Source organism: Pituophis catenifer, unplaced genomic scaffold (genome assembly GCF_029215685.1).
Source record: "Pituophis catenifer annectens isolate HBS135680 unplaced genomic scaffold, rPitCat1.0.hap2 SCAF_4, whole genome shotgun sequence".
Lineage (NCBI taxonomy): Eukaryota > Metazoa > Chordata > Lepidosauria > Squamata > Colubridae > Pituophis > Pituophis catenifer.
Window position 1 is genome coordinate 10,298,128 of NW_027256884.1, and position 22,016 is coordinate 10,320,143.

At 42.5% G+C, this 22,016-nt stretch overlaps 1 protein-coding gene across 1 annotated transcript; it reads right to left on the bottom strand.

Annotated features, from left to right (window-relative positions):
• Positions 1–17,664: 17,664 nt before the first annotated feature.
• PCDH9 (protocadherin 9) lies at positions 17,665–20,903 on the bottom strand. The gene has a single exon (XM_070943274.1). The coding sequence runs from the start codon at positions 20,901–20,903 to the stop codon at positions 17,805–17,807; it is 3,099 nt and encodes a 1,032-aa protein (XP_070799375.1). The 3' UTR covers positions 17,665–17,804.
• Between the last annotated feature and the right edge of the window lie 1,113 nt (positions 20,904–22,016).

Sequence of the window (22,016 nt, forward strand, 5' to 3'; positions counted from 1 at the left end):
TACCCACAGTCTGGAGTTCGATCCTGACTGGCTCAAGGTTGACTCAGCCTTCTATCTTTCCAAGGTTGGTAAAATGAGGACCCGGATTGTTGAAGGGCAATACGCTGACTCTGTAACCCTTAGAGAGGAGCTATAAAGCACTATGAAGCCAGTGGTGGGTGGCTCCTGGTTCAGTCCGGTTCTTGCGAACCAGTAGTAATGGCGGCAGGAGGCTCCGCCCGCTCACCCCAACGTCATCACTGACGATTTGCGCATGCATAGAAACTTCTGCACATGCTCCCGTTGCAAAGTAAAGTAAAGGTAAGTGGAATCCTTTACTACTAAAGGAGTAAAGGTAAGTGGAATTCACCCTGTATGAAGCCATAGATAAGTCTAAGTACTATCACACATAACCAATCTTCTATCTATGCATTCTTGTATCCTTGACATATACGTTCTCACCCATACTCATGGTGTCCAGTGCAATTGATTTCACAAAATCAAAGTATCTTTTTCTGCCCAACAGAAAAAAGTTCTTGGGGTGAAGAATCGCTAACCTCGTCTAAAGGTTTGGGGGAATGTTCCAAAAGGTTCCATAGAAGATTTGTCCCCCTCCTATATAACTAGAGTAAAAAGGACATACAGGATTACAGCACAGCACAATCATGCATTACATAGCAATCATGCAATCACAGCCCAACTTACATTTTGGAAAAAGATCACCACCGAAGCTTATCCTGATTTTTTTTTTTCAATCCTACTCAAAAAGGGGAGAAAAGGAGGCCACTGGGGGTTTTGACCCTACCGTTCTGACCTAGGCTTCACCAAAGTACGACACAGACTCCTTGTCCCGAAAAAAAAAATCCTTTTTATTTGGCTAGTGTGAATTCCTAGCATTCATATCCAGCAAAGTCCAAACAGTCTTTCAAGGGTGAATTGCAAACACAGACCTTATCAGTCCTTGGATAGTTGCCAGGCTGATAGCTTCCTGACACAACGCTGTACAAGGAAATACTTGGCAAGGAGTTTCTGTGAGGCACAACTCAGATAAGCCAATCTTCACACGAATAATGAACTAATTGTCTCCTGCAAACACCACTTCCCTTTCGGTGCTATTTATTTCCTATGGGAGGGGCCATTCAGCATCCCTTTGTGCTTTTACTCCCAAGTCAACCTCTGTTCCTTAATTGTTCCTTTCTCCTGACAGCTCTGTGCATGTGTACATTGGGAACAGGTTCCAGCTGTTCTTCAGCCCCACTTATCTCCGACTCCAAAGGTTGTTGATAACTGTTGGATGGCCCTGGCCCCATCTCTGCCTCCGATGCAGAGCACTCATCAGAGCCTTCCCCAGACTCCAAGACTGGCCCATGTTCCTCCCCAACCTCCTCACTGTCTGAGTCTGCTACCAGCTCTGCTGGCCACTGGTGGGCCACAACATCTACATCCAAAAACAAGCACTTGACTCTGTGTTGCCACCTCTGAGTAAATCATTTTTCCTTATCCAAGGATCCCACCCAAAGCTCTTGAATCTGCATTCATTTCTTGTAAAGTCTACTGCTTTGCCTGAGTCTTTCTTCTGTTTTCAATTTTTTTAATCACTTTGTTCAACCTCATCTCCAACTGTCTATGGAGATTCTCAAACCATCCAGGTCATGGTTGTCCCAAAGGTGGGTTCCCCCCCCTCCCAAAAGGCAACTGTACTTTCTTGTTTTGTTTTGTTTCTCCCTTGAAAACATTTCACTTCTCATCCAAGAAGCTTCTTCAGTTCTAATTGACTGGTTCCACACCCAGTTAGAATTGAAGAAGCTTCTTGGATGAGAAACAAAACATTTTCAAGGAAAAAAAATCCAGTTGCCTTTTGGAAAAGCACTTTTGGGACAACGTGGCATGTGCTGTGCTTACTTTAAATAAAAAGAAGGGTTTTCAGGTCTTCTACCATTATTGTCCTCTTCCCCTCCCTGAAAATTCTTGCTTGGCTGGCTTTTGGGGAGGAATCGCTGTTGCCAATTCTCTCAGGACACAAGAGCTGAGGGAAGCTCAAACGCTTAATTCAGCCATTTTAGCTTCCATGCATCCTGGAAAGTAAGGGGGATGGGAATGGACCGATTGTGGCAAAGTATGCTCGTTCACCCCGATTAACCTTCCCTGGGAACCACTCTTGATAAACTTCTCAAGAAATTCAATATGATCCTCTCAAAAAAGACAACAGAAATATCATCCTTCAATATTTTGACTGTTGCTCTTGGACGAAAGTCTCCGGAAAGTTCCCACAGGAACAATATTTTGCCTTTATGCCCTGCTGTGAGTTTTCCGAACTTATACTTGCTTGCAGAAATAGCCTGCCTCCCCAAACAGAGCTTCCGATTTTACATGGGAAAAATCCGAAATGGGAACCGTTGTGTTCACAAGGATGCATGATCCTAGCCCTAATCCTAATCTCCCTCAAATGTTCATAAAAGCATCCACCGCCTCGTATTTTTGTTTCTCTCTAAACTCTACCTGGGAAAAAACAGTAAAAATAAAGCAGGACAAGGAAGACCAAAAGTTGTTAACTAATCCTAAAACATTTCAACGTAGGTTGCTCTTCCTCTACTTCAGAGGTGGGTTCTACTTACCTTTTACTACTGGTTTGCAATGGGATCGTGCGTGTGTGCTCACTTCGCTTGCATGCGTGCCTTGCTTCTGCTCATGTGCCTTGCTTCTGTGCATGCACAGATTGCCGATGACGGCATCCGGGGCAGTGGGCGGGGCCTCCCGACAGTTTTACTACCGGTTCTTGCGAACCAGTCTGAACCGGGGGCAACCCACCACTGTTCTACTTGTATTTCTGGTGACTGACAGTGCACAGCCTTTGCAGCATACAAATAGGAAAAAGGGTTGGGGGAGAAACGTGGTGGAAGGAATGAGTGTTATTTTCCAACTGACATGTTTGATAGATTTAACAGCTTTTTGAAACCAAACCTGATGAAATCTAAAATAGGAGGGAAAAAGTGTGTGTGTGGTGGTGGTGGGGGAAGACAGTGGTGTAATCTAAAATTTGTTACTACCGGTTCTGTGAGCGTGGCTTGGTGGGGGGGGTGTAATGTGACTGGGTGGGCGTGGCCAATTTTGTGGGTTTTTTTACTTTTAAAACCATTTTTTCTACAACCTCTTCGGCAAAGAGGTTGTAAAAAAATGCTTTCAAAAGGCTCTGACGATCCCAGCTTAGTTGCCTGATCGGCAGAGACTTTTTTTCTTTTAAATGCCTCTGACGATCCAAGCTGAGCCGCGCAATCACCAGAGGCTTTTTTTTTTTTACTTTTAAAAGCATTTTTTTTGTCGGAAGTTGTAGAAAAAATGTTTTTAAAAGTAAAAAAAAAAAAAAAAAGCCTCTGATGATCGTGCGACTCAGCTGGGCATGGGGGGGGCAGGGATTTTTGCTACCGGTTCTCCGAACCAACCACCACTATCGCTACCGGATCGGGCGATCCGGTCCGAACCGGGAGCATTTGACCCCTGGGGAAAGGTCTATCTACAAAGGCACACAAGCAATGACTCTATTAGGGGTCAGGTTTGCCTCCTCTAAGAGATGCAGATCGGGCTAGTTTTAGTTATTTTCCTTTAAAAAAAAATTGCGGTCAATTTTCTTTTTCGGAAAAAGAACCCCCGCAGTTTTGGTGGTATGTTTGTTCGATTGTACTGTACAGTATTTTACTTTAATTTTTATTTGATTGGTGGGTCCTGGGGTCATGTGATTCCCCCTTTTGCAACCTTCTGATAAGCAAAGTCAATGGGGAAGCCAGATTCACTTAGCAACCGTGTTACTAACTGATTAACAGGTTAACAGATTAACAGAGTTAGAAGGGACCCTATAGGGCATCTAGTCCAACCCCCCACCCAAGCAGGAGATCCTACACCATTTCTGACAAATGGCAGTCCAGTCTCTTGTTGAAAGCTTCAGCAATGAAGCTCCTACAACTTCTGAAGGCAACTTCAGTTCCATGGGTTGATTGTTCTCACAGTCAGAAAACTTCTCCTCATTCCTAGGTTGAATCTCTCCTTGATCAATTTCTACCCATTATTCCTTGTCTGGCCTTCAGGTGCTTTGGAAAATAGCTGGATCTTTTCCTCTCTGTGGCAGCCCGTCAAATATTGGAACACTGCTATCATGTCTCCCCTATCAAGGTCCTTCTCTTCACTGGACTAGCCATGTCCAGTTCCTGCAACCGTTCATCGTATGTTTTAGCCTTCAGTCTCCTAATCATCCTGATTGCTCTTCTCTGCATTCTTTCTAGAATCTCAACATCTGTTTTTATAGTATGGTGACCAAAACTGGATGCAGTATTCTAGGTGTGATTTTACTAAGGCTTTACAGAGTGGTATTAGTGCCTCACTTGATCCTGATTGTATCCCTCTGTTAATGCAATTTAGGATTGCATTGGCTTTTTTGGCTGCCACCACACTGCTGGCTCATATTTAACTGGTTGTCCACTAAGACTCCAAGATCCATCTTACAGTTACTGGTGACTAAGAACACAGCTTCTGTTTGATTCACTCTTCTGGTTGCTTGGGCCTAACAGATGCCTTCTCACTGTGGTCATTGGGGAAGAAAAAGAAAATCTGTCTCTGCTGCGAACGGTGATCTCCACGAGTTGTAGCAATTCCTTATCCAGCAAAGGCTGCCGTTTTCATTGCTGCATACGGTAAAATGGCTCTGTAAGCTATCGATAATGTGTTTAACAATGCATCCAGGCATAAAAAAAGAGAGATCAACCAGGCATCTCCTTTTGTGACAGTTCCCACAGTACCCAGAGCCTTAAAAAAAAAGTTTTAAAGAAAACATTACAACTCATGCAGCACAAGCTCCAATTTTTCTGTATCTCAGCTAATTGACATCTCAAAACTATAACAAACAGAAAAAGGCCTTGAAACCAGTTAGGCATTCTGTTAACCATCTTGCTTTTTTTAAAATTATACTTTGTTTAAGGTCTGAGCAAACTAAAAAGCATTTATTAATGAAAGCACATAGATCTGGGCACGGGAGAAAAATAACCAATAGTAGTGGAAGAGAAACTGAGAAAAGTAAACCATTCATCCAAGGAAAAGGAAGTAATTCTAAGAGAAAGAAAAGGAAAAAAAACAAAAGAGCAAGGAATATATTTGAAAGACGGATTCGAGAATGAACGACAAGAGAGAAAAAGCAGGTAAGAAGAATTATAGCAGTGATCAGTTCTGCTAAACTCTGTGGGATGTAGTTCTAAGAGGACGGGATGTTAAATTTAAATTTACCGACAAAGAAATAAATTTACCGACAAAGAAATAAATTTAAATTGAATACAAAATAGTTTGTCGTGGAAACGACTGCCTGCGAAGGTTCCTGGATTGGGGCTCCGTCCCATATTTGGGTATACCAGGTTGCCCTGATAGACCGGTCTTGCCGGAAAAACATCTAAGAGGACTGAATGGTAATTTATTTATTTATTCAATTTATGGCCCCACCCATCTTGAGTGACTCTGGGTGGTGAGAATCATTCCACTGGTTTTGACTCTTAGATCACCTGTTGCCGATTTATTGGAGGGTACCTGGAAATAGGATAAGATCAATGGTGAAATTCAATTTTTTTTACTACCGGTTCTGTGGACGTGGCTTGGTGGGCATGGTGTGGCTTGGTGGGTGTGGCTTGGTGGGCGTGGTAGGGGAAGGATACTGCAAAATCCCCATTCCCTCCCCACTTCTGGGGCCAGCCAGAGGTAGTATTTGCCGGTCCTCTGAACTACTCCAAATTTCCGCTACCGGTTCTCCAGAACCTGTCAGAACCTGCTGGATTTCACCCCTGGATAAGATGAGTTGGAACTATGGATGGGATAGAGAACAAGTATAATCAATTACAAGCAGTGTGTTGGTGTAATTTGCTTATAAGGATCAGTTACTTTTCTTGAGAAGGCTGAAAGTTTTGTAACATTGCTAATTAATTCACTTTTGAGAGGTTATTCATTTTTTAAAAAAAACCAAATCGCTAAAATTTTTACAATCAGTAATATTGAAGCAGAAGATGGAAATTGTGGCTTTTGAAAGCAAAATAGGGGAAGAGAGAATGAACATTGCAGCTTCTGGTGACTCCCTTATTAGCAGTGGCCATTGGAGGTACGTGTATTGTTTTCAGTGAAACCAAATAATTGCATTTGTGACTGTCCTAGCCCCTTTCAGGTAATTTATTTCTAACATGCCACTCGGTTGGAAAAAGAAAGAAAGGTTTTGATGTAGAATCAAAGAATATCTATCTTTTTTTTTTTGTCAACCGTTCAGTTGCGGCTTTTTCTCAGAGACTGTCTGGAAAAGGCCCTGGAGTTTTCTTGGCAAGGTTTTTCAGAGTGGTTTGCCATTGCCTGCTTCTAAGAGCTAACAGAGAGTGACTGGCCCAAGGTCACCCCGCTGGCCTTGTGCCTAAGGAGGGACTAGAACTCAGGGACTCCCAGTTTCTATCTAGCCTGATGCCTTAATTACAGTTAATCCCGGACTTACAACCACAATTGAGCCCCAGATTTATCTTGTTAAGTGAAACTTTTGTTAAGTTGGGCCATTTTATGACCGTTCTTGCCACAGCTGTTAAGCGAATCATGGCAGTGATCTAATTGTTGAAAGAATCTGGCTTTCCCACTGACTTAGTTTGTCAGACTGTTGCAAAAGGGGATCACATGACCCTTGGGACACCACAATGGTCATAAACCTGAACCACTTGCCAAGCGTCGGAATTTTGATCACCTGATCATGCAAATGGTCATAACTCATTTTTTTTTCTGCACCGTTGTAACTTCGAACGTTCACCAAACCAGACGTTGTTAAATCGAGGATTTATCTGTACTACACTAAACTGGCTCTCAGTCATCTTTGGTGAGCTCAAAATAATTATTCACTAATGTACTGTCAGTGTATAAGAAATTACAAGCTGGGATAGCCATAACAACAGGTCAGCCAATGGGAACTGTTTGGTGACTATGAAAACAGGATCTGTTGTGAGCCATGGGAGATGGGCTCGGAGCCTGGGCGTGGCTTAGCTTGACTGATCTATGTGTGTGTGTGTGTGTGTGGGTGTGGGTGTGTGTGCGTGCGTGTGTGTGTGTTTGTGTGTGGGGCTTCTGTGATTTCTGGTTCTGGCTTCTGCTTCTTGTCCTTGTACAAGCTACCACGTTGCAAGAGCTGCATGGGTATTGTATACATGCATCATGTTTCATATTATTGTATATAAACAAGTTTCTTCTACAAATGAATCCTGTTGAATTATTTACTTGTGTGCTGGTTGAATTGCTGCAAACTCTGACATGTACACGCAGTTGTATTTTCCGGGGTATCACTCGAATAATTCTATGCTTTCGAGTCGAAAGAAAACAACAGTCACTTGCTTCTTTGTACAGATGGAGTTACAGCCATTCGTTTTAGCGAACATAGTTACAACAGCACTGAAAAAGCTGACTTACAAGTAGTTTTTAACAGCTATTTCAGGGTCCCTGATCCAAATTTGGATGATTGGCAAGCACCATGTATTTCCCACAAGCTGCAACATCCCAGGGACATGTGATTATAATTTGAGAGCTCCAAGCTGGTTTCTGACAAGCAAAGTCAAAGGGGGGGGGGGCAGATTTGCTTAATGACTGCATGATTTATTTAACAGCCATGGCATGGCAGCCAAAAAATTGGGTGCAACTCACTTAACACACACACACACACACACACACACAATACAGGTGGTCTTCAATTTAAGTTGGAAATTCCCACTGCTAAAGTGTTAAGTGAGTAGCACCCTTTTTTTGTGTGCTGCCAGAGCTGTATAGATATTATCTATCTATCTATCTATCTATCTATCTATCTATCTATCTATCTATCTATCTACCAACATCTCTCTATCATCTTTCTTTCCTTCCTTCCTTCCTTCCATCCATCTATCTATCTACCAACATCTCTCTACCTATCAACCAACATATTTCTTTCTTTCTTTCTTTCTTTCTTTCTTTCTTTCCTATCTATCTATCTATCTATCTATCTATCTATCTATCTATCTATCTATCTATCTATCTATCCTATCTATGCTATCTACCAACCAACATCTCTCTATCTACTATCATTTCTCTATCAACTATCTATCGTCTGTCTGTCTGTCTGTCTGTCTGTCTGTCTGTCTGTCTGTCTATCTATCTATCTATCTATCTATCTATCTATCTATCTATCTATCTTATCTATGCTATCTATCTATCAACCAACCAACATCTCTCTATCTACTATCATCTCTCTATCAACTATCTATCATCTGTCTGTCTATCTATCTATCTATCTATCTATCTATCTACCTACCTACCTACCTACCTACCTATTTATGCAACCTATTCTGTCTGGCACTAAACACCATGACAATAATCAAGGTCATGCATATCTATTCACAGCACCACCACCAACAACATCATCTCAGCCACCCAATGTAGCATATAATTCATCAGTGTGATACCACAGTGAGTACTGTTCTGACAGGTTCTGGAGAACCGGTAGCGGAAATTTTGAGTAGTTCGGAGAACCGGCAAATACCATCTCTGGCTGGCCCCAGAGCGGAGTGGGAATGGAGATTTTGCAATATCCTTTCCCTAGAGTGGAGTGGGAATGGAGATTTTGCAGTATCCTTCCCCTGCCATGCGTACCAAGCCACACCACGCCCACCAAGCCATGCCCATTCACACAGGGTCCATGTAATGGATATTCATGTTGGTTCCGATCATTTTACACTAAATATAAATCAACAGCTTTAGCTGATGTTTCCAAAACTGACACATTGTTCATGCATGCCGAATCCATGTAACCGGACGACCGGATTGGGATATTTCAATCACTAGGAAGGCTGCAAACGATCATCCGAACTAAACTAAGCCAATAGTTTAAGAAAGCATGTGAACAAGAGTCCTGTTGTGCATTTTGCAGGATGCAATGCACTTGACACACAATCCCCTAGCCTGATGCGTCACATGCTGGAAATGTTTGTTCTCAAATTCAACACAAATTCACAATGACAGGATTTCATTAGTTGAGGTTACCGGTGTCCCTAAATCTTCATACCACTCAATCCTATGTTTGTTTTCTTAGAAATTGATCCCATTGTATTTTAACAGGCACAATCTATAGCCATAAAGAATCCAATGACAGTGATTTGGAAGCAAGCCTTTCTGAGTCCAGGAGACTTATTTTTAATCAAAACTGCAAACAATCGTGAGCTGCCGGTTAAAACAACCGGAGCGACGGGTATTCCTCGACTTACAGCCATTTGTTTGGTGACAGCTTGAAGTTACAATGGCTCTGAAAAAAGTGACTTATGACTATTTACAACCATTGCAGCATCTGCACTGTCACGTAATCAGACTTTGTGTTCTGATCCAGCTCCCCAAACACGAGAAACCTTCTGTAGTTGCATCAATGATTTGTTTATTAGGAGCGCCAACAGCCCCGGCAAAAAGTTTCTCTTTCACCGCAGGTTAACCAGTCTGTCCAGCAGGGGAGATGAATAGTTGTCTGCCACATCTATTCATCTCCGCCCCCTGCCTTTTATCCCCAGAGCTAGGGTGGGGCTTTGCTAGCAGTGGTGGCTCTTCCATCCCAAGGATCGGCCCATAGATTTCCACTGCTCTCCTCTCCTCTGCCTTCTGTGCATCCACGCCTCAGGCACTGGACCCAGCTGTTCCTCCTCTTCCTCATCAGCCACCTCCAGGCCTGGGGGCTGTTGACTCTCGTCTGAGGGCTGACGGACAGCCCAGGCTCCGCCTCTGCCTCTCTCACTGCCAGCTCCATTCCCTCTTCTCCCTCGGAGCTCTCAGGGGGCTTTGATGCTGACCCTGACTCCCACACCTCCTCCTCCTCTGATTTGGCTGCTGGAGGGGCTGGCTATTTGGCAACTAATTCATATTTATGCTGGTTGCCATCACCTTTTGCAACCTTCTGACAAGCCACATCCACTTAACAACCATGTTACTAACTGAAAGATCATACAAAATTCACTTAACAACTGTCTTGCTTTGCAACAGAAATTCAGGGCTCAGCTGTGATCATATCTCAAAACACTGCCTGTAACTTACAGTCAAGACGCGAACACCCAAAGCTATCACTTGGGAGTGCAGAATTCTGTATAATGATCCTTGTTAGATGATGGATCAAATGTGTTGAAGTAAGGAGCAAGAGTTGCTTTGTTTCACATTTCATCCATGGCAAAAAGTAATTTCATACATTCTTCCTATTTTGATGGACAAAGTATTTGTGTATTGCTCTTTTGGGGTTCCTTTTTCCAAACTGATTGAAAAAGGAAGAGAGCAATTGATATTTTTGTGAAAGACATCAATGATTATTACATAAAAGCACCTGCTTTGTATAGATTACTATGGCATCAGGAAGCACTCTTGACAGAATTTGCATATATATATATATATATATATATATATATATATATATATATATATATATATATATGTGTGTGTGTGTGTGTGTGTGTGTGTGTGTGTGTGTGTGTGTGTGTGTGTGTTTTTAATATTTCGGGTTTCTTCCCGTGTAATTGTGGATATATCCCTAAAAGGGTAAAATATATATATATATTCCCAGCCTACAGAGAACTGGAACACAGAAGACATGGAACGTAAAAATGCATAATCCATGGATTATATAGGAATCACTGCCAATTACTCCCAGATGGAAGAAACTTAAGTCCATCTCCGTGTATTAATCTATTAACATTAATTAAACAGTACCATTTCTGTAAATGATGCTTTGAAGGGTTTTGCATTTAAAAAGAAAAAACAAGTCCCTGATCTCGAGAAGCTCACAATATGGATATCATTCACGCCGACAACATAAATTGCTTGTTTATTTGTTTCTTTAAATCACAGATCCATTCCAGGCAGTTCTTTGCATCTTTTTTTATTTTTTTCAGCCCCTCTGCTGGAGGGGAGGAAAAAAAAAACCCAGCTTAATTTCAGGTGGCTTGGAATGATGTATTTAAAAAGTTGCCAGATGTAAATGGGTCACTGTTTTCACATCTTAAACATCTGTTGTTTATACCCAAGAAGACACAACGGGCACGTGGGGAAGGAAATTAATTCCCCAATTGCTGTCAACTGAGTTAGGAAACAGCAATAAACAGCTTACTGTAGAACTGCTAGCTGCAATAAAATGCTTGTCAATAAAATGTAGCTGAAGCAGATTTTGCAGGGTCAAAATAAAAAATGAAAATGAAAACCTGAAATGGTAACCAGAAGAGACCTCTTGATTCCTGAATCACAGAAACCCATTTCCGTTGTGCTCGAGAATCTTATTTTCCCTGTGTCCAGAACAGAAACAGAAAATAGAATCTGCTGGGACTAAATTGTCCAGGAGCCTTGGCTAATGTCATAGAATAGAATAACAGAGTTGGAAGGGACCTTGGAGGTCTTCTAGTCCAACCCCCTGCTTAGGCAGGAAACCCTATACCACTTCAGACAAATGGTTATCCAATCTCTTCTTAAAAACTTCCAGTGTTGGAGCATTCACAACTTCTGGAGGAAAGTTGTTGCACTGATTAATTGTTCTCACTGTCAGGAAATTTCTCCTTAGTTCTAAGTTGCTTCTCTCCTTGATTAGTTTCCACCCATTGCTTCTTGTCCTGCCCTCAAGGGCTTTGGAGAATAGCTTGACTCCCTCTTCTTTGGGGCATCCCCTGAGATATTGGAACACTGCTATCATGTCTCCCCTAGTCCTTCTCTTCATTAAACTAGACATACCCAGTTCCTACAACCGTTCTTCATATGTTTTAGCCTCCAGTCCCCTAATCATCTTTGTTGCTCTTCTTGGCACTCTTTCTAGAGTCTCAACATCTTTTTTACATCGTGGTGATCAAAACTGGATGCAGTACTCCAAATGTGGCCAGAAGTGATACAATTTATGTATGTATCACTTGTGTGATATGGTTTAAGAAAGTTTCATGCATCTCCATGGGAAAACAGAGCTTCATGAGTCATGTACGCATCCGTGTTATACTCCCATACTTGCATGTATGCACACAAATGCAGAAGCACCCTACCAAGTCTAATTTATGAAAGAGATGAGGATGAGAAAAGCATCTTGGGAGCTTTAACTGACTGGGGATTCTGCGTACATAAAAGGAAGAGAGAAAGCCTTATTTTTAGCTCAGTGTTTCTTGAGAATTGTATTATTGCTTAAGGTTATATTCTGATTTCTATTAGAGGCCCCTCTTTTCCCAGGCTTTTTCACTTCCATATACCAGAACATCTTTTCAGCTGAAGTTTTTCCACACTCGGCCTCCTTTCCAAGACAAATATCTTTAGACAGTTGAACAAAAGCTCCCTGTGTATATATATATATATATATATATATATATATATATATATATATATATATATATATATATATATATATATATATATATATATTATTTCTTATATAAGGTAGCCAAAGATGCCCTGTATTTTCACTGTCTTTCCATTGCTAAGGGTCGGTGCGTCTATCAGTATCTATCATTTTATGTTCTGTGGGAACGGTACTCCTCATTGCACCCTGATCTTCCCCAACGGGCAAAAATCCAAATCAAAAGATTTCAACGAATTGCAAAAACTGCGCTGTCCCTGTTCAGCTTCTTACACCACAGCTTCCCACAACTGTTCCTGCAGCCAAGAAACCTACTTTTATGGGAGGTTTAACAGCTTTAGTATTGTCCTTTTTATCAGCTGTTATCATAAACGCAAACAAATAAATCACGGACAACAAGCCACTTGGGATAGAAGTTACTCCTTCTTAGTGGCATATATATATATATATATATATATATATATATATATATATATATATATATATATATATATATATATTTCTTACAGTTCTCTGTGTTATTATTATCTTTTAAAAGACTTCCCCGGCTGGATTTTACAGCAGATGATCTCTGTACTGGATGACTCCATTGGTCCATAAAAGTAATTAGAAATGAATTAATACGCTTGGTAAGAATTCCTGGAAAACATCGACTCAAAACTGAAGGCAGTCTTATTGCTTTGCCAGAAGTTCCAGCCAATGAGGTCAAATTTCAAGTAAATGGAAATCCTTCAAGACTTCAAGATTAAGATAGAAGGCTGCACTGATGTTACTCTTGATTCTAGAGGATTGACCACACTGGCTAGAAAAGCTGAAGAAAACGCAACCATCTTTGTGGGATATGATCATGGTTAGCTCTTGCACAAACACTAAACACAACAGGCCCTGATTCTAAAAATGCCTCATCTTTATTTGCTATCTTGCAAGATTTTAGAAAGCTGTTTTCTTCTTTTTTTTCTATGAGTCAGACTAATCCCAGCCTAGCTTTTTTTTTTTTTTTCCCTCCTTTCTTTCTTTCTTTCTTGGCAACAGCGATCAAACCATAAAAGGTATTTCGTGCTGTTCGGAGAAGCTGAGCAATGCTTCCACTCCGGCTTTAATGTTTTCCTTGCAGACTGTCTCTCAAGGGAAAGATGCTGTCCTACATGCTGGCAAGTAGAAATAGCTTAATGTTCAACCAGATTCAATATAGGGTACTTTTTTTTCTGGCAACAGTCCATTATCCATCAGAATAATGCCGCATCTGGTACCCAGTGGCCATGTCTGAACTTATAACAAAACCAATTCTTTTTCTATGAGACTGAGTCTCAAACTTCCATGTTCCTCCTTGTCTCTTTTCTGGTGGAGGCTCAAGACAACGGAGCATTTCACAGCTTCATCTTCAACGAATACAATCTGTTTATTTTATCTGAGAATACAATTTGAGTTCAGTTGGCTCCAACGAGCCAGCTTCGTAATGCGATTGGCAATCCAGGCTTGCTTATTATGTACGCTGATTAAAAACTAAACCCACGATTCCTAATTCAGACAAAAACCTGCCAATGATTCCATTCACCTCCTTGCAATCACATTGGAAAACAAAAAAGGAACGCTGTTCAGAATATTAAGCTAGGTTTCCACGTTTTTGTCTGAACCAGGCCATTCTTTTTTAATAATAATAATAATAATAATAATAATAATAATAATAATAATAATAATGAGTCTGATAGAATTGTGCTATCTAAGAAAATCACGCTGTCCTTCACTTCCTATTTTACTCAAAGCATCTGCCTTCTCATGTCTGCCAAAAGAATCATTTGCAATTTCCATTTTGGCATGTGCTATGGAATTGACACAGCTACCCAATCTGCAACATTTAGAAATGTTTTCAGGATTAGCGTTTAGGCTACCCTATTTCAGGCACTCAAATACAACTTTCTTTCTTATTATTAATTCTTCTATCTCTGTATGACATTCTTTTGTATGTCATTCCTTTGCTAGCCTATCTGCAGCAGAACCCAAGATATTATTCCGGTGACTATTATATACACATAAAGGACCTACTTAGTGCAATATTACATAATTTATGTTCAGCTCTGGCAAATATTAGATCAATTGCCTCCAATTCCTTCAGCCCATGTCGTCTTAGATTCTTGATCTTTGTTTAAGCGTCTTTTAACCTCAGAAACAATCTGGTGAATGACCAACAAGAGAAGAGAAAAAGAATCTGTGTTGGTTGCTGAAAGGAGTGGGGGGGGGGTTTAGAAAAAAAAAAGAAAAAAAAAGAGAGAGAGTTTTCAACAGTACTATACATCCCATATGAAAAGGCTTAAAAATAAAAGCCAAATAAAATTGTCTGATAAACTATACAGAATTTTTAATCTTTTTCAACAGATAGTTATGAAATCTAACCTACTGATTCTGTGGTAGCTCAATTATTAAAAAAAGCAAGTTACTTAAAGATTTCATGTGATATTAACCCACAGTACATAAGTAGTGATACCTTCTAATAGTTTCCACTCATTCAGGTGCCCAATTTAGCAAAGGAATTAGAATAATTCTCCCCACCGATCCCCATGTATCCATCACCATCCTCCAAATTATCAGTAACCCTTATCTATTTTTTTATTTCTTGGGCTGGGAGTATTCCTTTGGGTGCCCTCCTGCAGAAGCCTCATTGTTCTAAATATGTACAATGCCAGGTCACTTCCTTAGGAAAAGAAGATAGAATGTGCTATTACTCTATTTTCTGACTCTATCCTCAAGTCAATTTTCTCACCAGTTTTTTTTTTCTTCTTTTTTAAAGTCACTATTTTTACACCTTGGTGCTAAACACATTTACTTGCAAATAAGTTCTGTTGATGTTAACAGAATATAGTTCCAGGAATGAGTGTTTATTTAATCGCAAATGTCTTTTAACATGTGTGGGACTAAAAAGCATAACAATGAATCAGTTTCTCCCACACAGTCTGACATCAGTGGTGTCAGCAAGACATATCATCCGGGCAAACCCGAAAACTTCAGATGTCTCTTTTTCAAACTGAGCCTTGAAACAGGAAGCAAAAATCCATTGTGAGCAACTGAATAGATTCTCCTTTCTGAATTTTGCAAAACCCTAACCCTAACTGAAGATGTCTTCCCCATTGCTTAGTACAAGAATAATTGTTTTGCTGCAACTGGAGAAAAATATACAGAATTCTTATGGATTCCAGTTTTATTTGGAAACAGGGGCATGAAATAATTCTGTACTGTTTATTACAAAGCTTGCTATCCAGTTGAGAAATGGGAGGAGGGACAGGTCTCCGATGGACTCCAACACATCAAAACACTTCTAAAAAATACTCCATCTACGCTATACAAATTCTAGACCTCCCTCTTGAAAAGCAGGAGTTTAGAAGTTATCCACAAAAACCTTGTTTCTCAAGATCTGGCCATCTCAGGATGCCAAGCCTCTTGTGTGCTGATACAAATTCTTCCAGGGAATTTGCTACAGATTTGTGATTTTAATCCCGTACGGATGTCTTTTAAAAAAGTACACACATTAAAACCCAACCCTGTAACATGAGCAGACAACAAACAATTTGTGGGTATCTGATAAACAACATAGAAGGAATCAATGTGAGGAAACAATGATGCTCTGTTCTCAGGGTGGCTAGTTATGCAGATGTTGCCAGATGCACTTCCTTGCCATCTCAGCCCAGCCCTGTGTTAAAAGTTTCCTGGACAGAATTATGCTATTAACTTTGATAACACCGTTATCAAGTCCATCGTAGGAGAAGGAGAGTGTGGAATTTCACCTCAAATCCCTTTTAACAAGGCCGCTAAGTATACTTAAGAGTCGTTTCTTCAACAATGCAACCTCTGCAGGGGTCTAAAAAAAATATAGCACCTTGTTTCAGAATTCTGGTCCAAAATTCCAGAAGCGTTTTGGAAAACGCTAGCGTGCAAACTTTTGGAAATGACTCAAGCTAGAAAATGGCCATTTTGCATCCCGGGAGGGGTGGGGGGGTGGGGCACCAAAGCCTCTTCTAATGGACCTTGCCTTACTCTGTGGACCCATCAGCCACAGCAAATCTGCACCATCACTTAAGAAAACAGAAAGTCAGCCGTGAGATAGGTTGGGCTAGTTAAAGCTTCGAACAAGTGATGCAATGAAATTTAAGCACTCGGGGGCCTCCAGAAAACATGCCAGCTTAACTCCTGGTCCCTTCAGCGTGACTGTGATTAAATAAAGGATTTCTTTGGGTTTCTGTACCAGCCTGAACCATCCTTCCCCTCCCCCCCCAAAATAATTCTGAACTACTGCACGATTGGCAGCCGGCCAGCTCAGCCAACGCAGTCCCGTAGCGCCATCTAGAGGCACATTCTTGCATTCTAATTTCGTGGCGGAAGACAAGCACCAATGAAATGAATTAAGACAGCACTGCATTTAAATCTTTATTAGCCAGGAATGATTTTTTTGACCTAGATCATCACTGTAAGAATAAGAATCCCCCCCAGTCCCCTAATACTGGATTTTGGATGAAATATGAAGTTCCTTGACCTATTTTTTATTTTCAAATGGCAAGATTTCATAGCTTTAAAATGACTCATGAAAACTCCCTTATGGGCTAATAATAATGTCTTTGCAATGGAGTGAATCTTTTTTTTTTCCCTGCATAATTCATGGTGACTTTTCTTTTTCCTCAGTTATAAACAAATGCATTCCTCTTGAAGGTGTACTTTGGCCAGATAAAACAGGAAGGTGTACGAAACAAAAGCAAATACACAAATAAAATGCAACTTTTCTTTCTTCCTTAACAGACACGTAGTTGTACAACTACACAACTGAAACCACTGTAATTCAGAACAGAGGAACACGTCCTCACAGCTTCGTTGTCTCCTAGCCAACCCAACACAGTGCAACACAACTTTTGAATCTTGGGGAAGACAAAAATCCGCTCCTGAAAACGGTAACGTAACAAATGGTTCCAGATCAGCGGGGAAATAAACGGGGTGGGAGGAAGCCGTCAAACCAGCCTCCTATGAAAATACAACTTTTCTTCAATTGGAAATTAAGATATTTAACCCTGAAACATTTTGGTCCATCTAATATTCCTCCCACCCCTTGGTCTGAATCTGGCAGAGTAAACCCCATTCTTAATCTTCCGTAATGTCCTACCCTGATATGTTTTTGACAAAAAAAAACACCATGACACCATCGCTTCTAAGCACTAGTCCTTGTACCTGTGTGCGTGTGTGCATCTCTGTTGGTGAACGGGTGTGAATGAGTGCGTGCGTGCCACTTGTCCTAAAAGCAAAGCCAAAAAAGTTGGTGACGTATCACTTTTTGGGATCACGATTTGTTTTTGTTTTTGTTTTTTTCATTTATACCAATGCATAGTCCTGGGAGGTGAGAAACCTTTGTCACCCCCTTGCTCTCTCTCTCTCCTTAGTAAAAACTAAGCTAAAGTTATCCCGAAGGCCAAGAATTCCCCCTGGCACTTTAATACTGGTTGAGTGGGCACTTGTATGCAGTACTTATAGACCAGTAAAAGTGCTCGTTTACCTGTCTGGTGTTTAAGGGGCCTTTTGTCTTGAAACCTCCTTGCGAACTGCACTCTGAGGCACTGAAGTGGTCTGAACTAGTGGAAGAGCGTTTGGAAAGGGTGTCACACCCTCCAACAAAGGTATTGTCCAAGGGGAGCTCCTGAATCACGTGATGCTTTTTCACCGAGATGGGAGTGTCCGGCTTAAGGTGGAAAGCAGACTGCGGAGAGGCAGATTTATAATGCTTAGCGAGATCAGGGCTGTTAGGCTTAAAGGTGGTGGGTGGTGCAGTGCCCCAGTCAAATCTTCCTATACTCTGCTCCTCCAGCTCAGCTGGAAGGCTAATGGTCCCGTTGATAGGTTCGTGAACAGCATCCTCGGGCTTGGACTCCTCGATGGTCACAAAATTCAACAGGGAACTCTTAGGGGATTTCCTTTTCTTCCGCTTCTTCTTCTTGTTCTGCTTGTTCTCCTGGTTGGGGGACATCCACTCGGCCCCTTGCTTGCTCCTCTGGGCAGCTTTGAACCTGGAGGCGTGGCGACAACGGACCAGCACGGTGACGAAAATGACCACGATGACCACCATGGCCCCTGCCACGATGGCGATCATGATGGTAAGGTAGTCCTCGTTTTGGTAGGGCTGGCTGCTGTCCCCAATATTCCTATCCAAAGGGGTCTCCATAGTCCTGCGGATCAGGTCATAAATATAAGAGGCGTTTCCCGCAGTGTCATTGACATACAGAAACACAAGGACAAGGGTGTGCAAGGATTTAGGATAGCCCAGATCACTAATATTGACCACCAACCGATGCAAGCCTACATCGGTTGGAATCGGTTTTTCTTCCAGGGTGATGTTACCCGTCACAGGATCAATACGGAACAAGCCTTTGTTGTTTCCACTGACTATTGTGTATTTCAGTTCAGCATTCATTCCCGTGTCAATGTCAACAGCAAACACTTCCGCTACCACCGATCCCGGGATAGCTGAGAGAGGTACCAGCTTAAAAGACGTGTTGGAAGGGGGATAGATGACCACGGGACTATTGTCATTAACATCCATCACATTGATGGTGACCTTAGCGGTTGAAGAACAGGGTGGCTGTCCTCCATCGATAGCCTTGACATCAAAGGTGTAGGAACTTTGTTGCTCGCGATCGAAAGACACGTTAGACTTTATAACTCCAGAGTAAGGATCCAGAACAAAGTTCTCATTGTCATTCAAGATAGAGAGAGTCACAGCTTTATTCTCACCCGCGTCTGCGTCCGTCACTGTGATCACTCCTACAGTACTATACTTTGGTAAGTTCTCCGACACAAAAAATTGAAAATGGTTATGCGTGAATTTGGGACTATTGTCATTCTCATCTAGCACCGTAACAATCACAGCCGCTTGACTCTGTAAGGGAGGGGTCCCGTTGTCTCTGGCCGTGACTGTAAAAATGAACCTCTCTTGTTCTTCTCGGTCAAACACCCGGGAAGCTGTCAAAACCCCCGTCTTACGGTCCAGATCAAAAAAGGAGGCATTGGGGCCAAGCTGATACACAATGTCTGCGTTCTTACCACTGTCCTCATCGGTGGCGCTAATAGTGGTTAAGTAGAGACCCCTCCGATTGTTTTCAGAAACGGACAGCTCAATAACAGGCTGGCTAAAAATGGGAGGGTTGTCATTTTCATCCTCCAATTTGACTCTGACTAAGGCCGTCTGGTTCAAACTGGGTTTGCCCGAGTCAGAGGCCACTATTTTAAAGCTGAATTCTTTGGTGCCCTCATAGTCCAGCAAGGAAGAGGTCTCTAACAAGTACTGGTTGTCATAAACGGCCTTCAAGTGAAATGGCACCTCTCTTTCGATGAAACAGATGACTTTGCCATTCACGTCAGTGTCCTTATCTGAGACGGTTATCAGCGCAATCTTGGTATTGACAGGGTCTTTCTCAGATAAGTACACCGTGCCGTTGATGGGGCTTATGATGTACCTGAGGTCTATATTAGGAGGGTTATCATTAACATCAGTCACATTGATGGTAACGGTGGCCCGGGCAGGAGTTGAGCTACCATCACTGGCCAGGACTGTCACCTTGTGGATGGCAGTCTCTTCTCGATCTAAGGCCCTCTGAACTGTGATGAGCCCAGTGGTGTTGTTTAAAGCAAAGAGTCGTTTCGTTGCCGGAGCAACCTGGGCCCCAAAAATATATCTGATTTCTGCATTGCTTCCCACATCTGCATCTGTGGCATGGAGCTGGAGGACAGAGGTCCCTACCGGGGCATTCTCAGGTATATGGACTTCCACCTGGCTCTCTTTAAAAACTGGCCTGTTATCGTTGACATCACTTACTGTGACCTGAAGGATGGCTGTGCTGGATTTCTGGGGTGTTCCTCCATCCTCCACCTTGATTTTCATCACATAGGTATCTTTCTGCTCCCGGTCCAGATTTTGCTGCACGATCAACTGAGGCCACTTCTCCCCTTCCGGAGTTTCCACAATATCCAACCCAAAGACACTTTGCCCATTCAGAAGTTCGTAATGCTGGACTCCGTTGAAACCAGTGTCGGGATCCGTGGCGGAGGGGATGGGGAAGCGGCTGTTGATCAGCGTGTTTTCAGGGATGGAGATGTTGATGACAGGGGATGGAAACATGGGGGCATTGTCGTTGGTGTCCTTCACGATGATTTTGATCTTGATCAGCCTGAAAAAGTCATTGGGCAAGATCACCACCTCCAGTTCGAAGAAGCACTCGTTCTCTTCCGCATAAGCAGCCCCGGCACACAGTCTCTCCCGGTCGATGCGGTTGGAGGTGGTGAAGATCTCCCCCGTGGTGCTGGAGACTTTCACCAAAGGGGCATCTCCTGCTTTGGAAACCAGCCTGTAGACGAGACTAGAGCTGGTTCCGGTGGCAGCATTGATGTGAGAAATGTTCAGATCCTTTGGTATGTTCCCAATGGGCACGTTTTCAGGCAATTCCTCTCGGATGGTGTAAATAAGTTCTTGAGCGACAGCAGAATCCAGCCGCAAGCAGGCAATCAGAGCAGCCAACAGGTAAAAATCCCTCAGGTCCATGATAATCTGTTTATAGATCCTTCTTCAGGGTTTTAGGGTTCCAAGAGGTCCACAAAGGAAGGCTGAGTTCTTTGCCAAAGGAAACTGGTCCGGCTGCATCACATCCAAGCTCTGACTTCCCAACAGTCCCTGCCGACAAACACAAGGACAACAACATTTTGTAAAGAAGCGTTGATTTCAAAAACGGTATCAGACACACACACACGCACACACACGCACACACACAAACAGAGAAACACTGCCACCTGCTTCCATTTCTTGCTTGTGTTATGTGTGCGTGCGTGAGAGTAATTCCCGCTTCATGAATGCACCAATATACCGCCACTAGCGCCGAGTGCACACTGAGAATGAAATTAACTAGTTACAAGATTGAGTCGAGGGGTGGGGGGGGGGAAAGAGAGAGAGAGACGCAGATGCAATTCACACTGACACACACACACACACACACACACTCGCACACAGACACACAAAAAGGCAGGCACACTTGCTCTCATCAGCCCACAGACCCTGAGTAGCATTCGCTCCGCTTATTTCACCTCCCGCCCTTCGATTGGAGGCAAGTTAAAAAAAAAGGGGGGGGGGAGCAGGGAAAGGAAAGGAGCCCAAGCTTCTTGGAAGCATGTTTCAGCCCCCCCCCCACCTCCCCCCCCCCCACTCATAATTAAATTACCTAGCCTGGTTGTGTTGCCTTTGATAGTCTGATACAAGGAGATGGTCTCAGCTGCAGAAGGAGCTTTCCAGACAGATCACGGTTTTTGCAAACCTTTACAGCCTCGGCTTGTTTGCTGGCTACTTCCTAACCTTTTTTTTTTTTAACCTAAAGGAGGGAAAGGCAAAGGACTTCTCCTGCTTTCCCACCCCAGACAGGACCAAACCTCACCTTTCTCCAGATGTGGTGGTCTAATAGTTGTGGAGGAGTGAAAAAAAAAAGGGGGGGCTGAGCTTTCTCCATCCCTTACCCTCCAGTCCTCAAACCTCCCACCCCCCTCCATCCCCATGCAACTTCCAAATAAACAGAGAAGATGGGGGTAGGAAGGGGGGGTCTGGAAAGCCACTGGGCAGCAGCCCAACACCTGTTTACAAAGGCAGAGGCAGAAATGGGGGAGGGGGTGG

Bases quoted from the DNA above. Each gene is read 5' to 3' on its own strand.
- PCDH9 (XM_070943274.1), bottom strand. From the start codon at position 20,903: ATGGACCTGAGGGATTTTTACCTGTTGGCTGCTCTGATTGCCTGCTTG.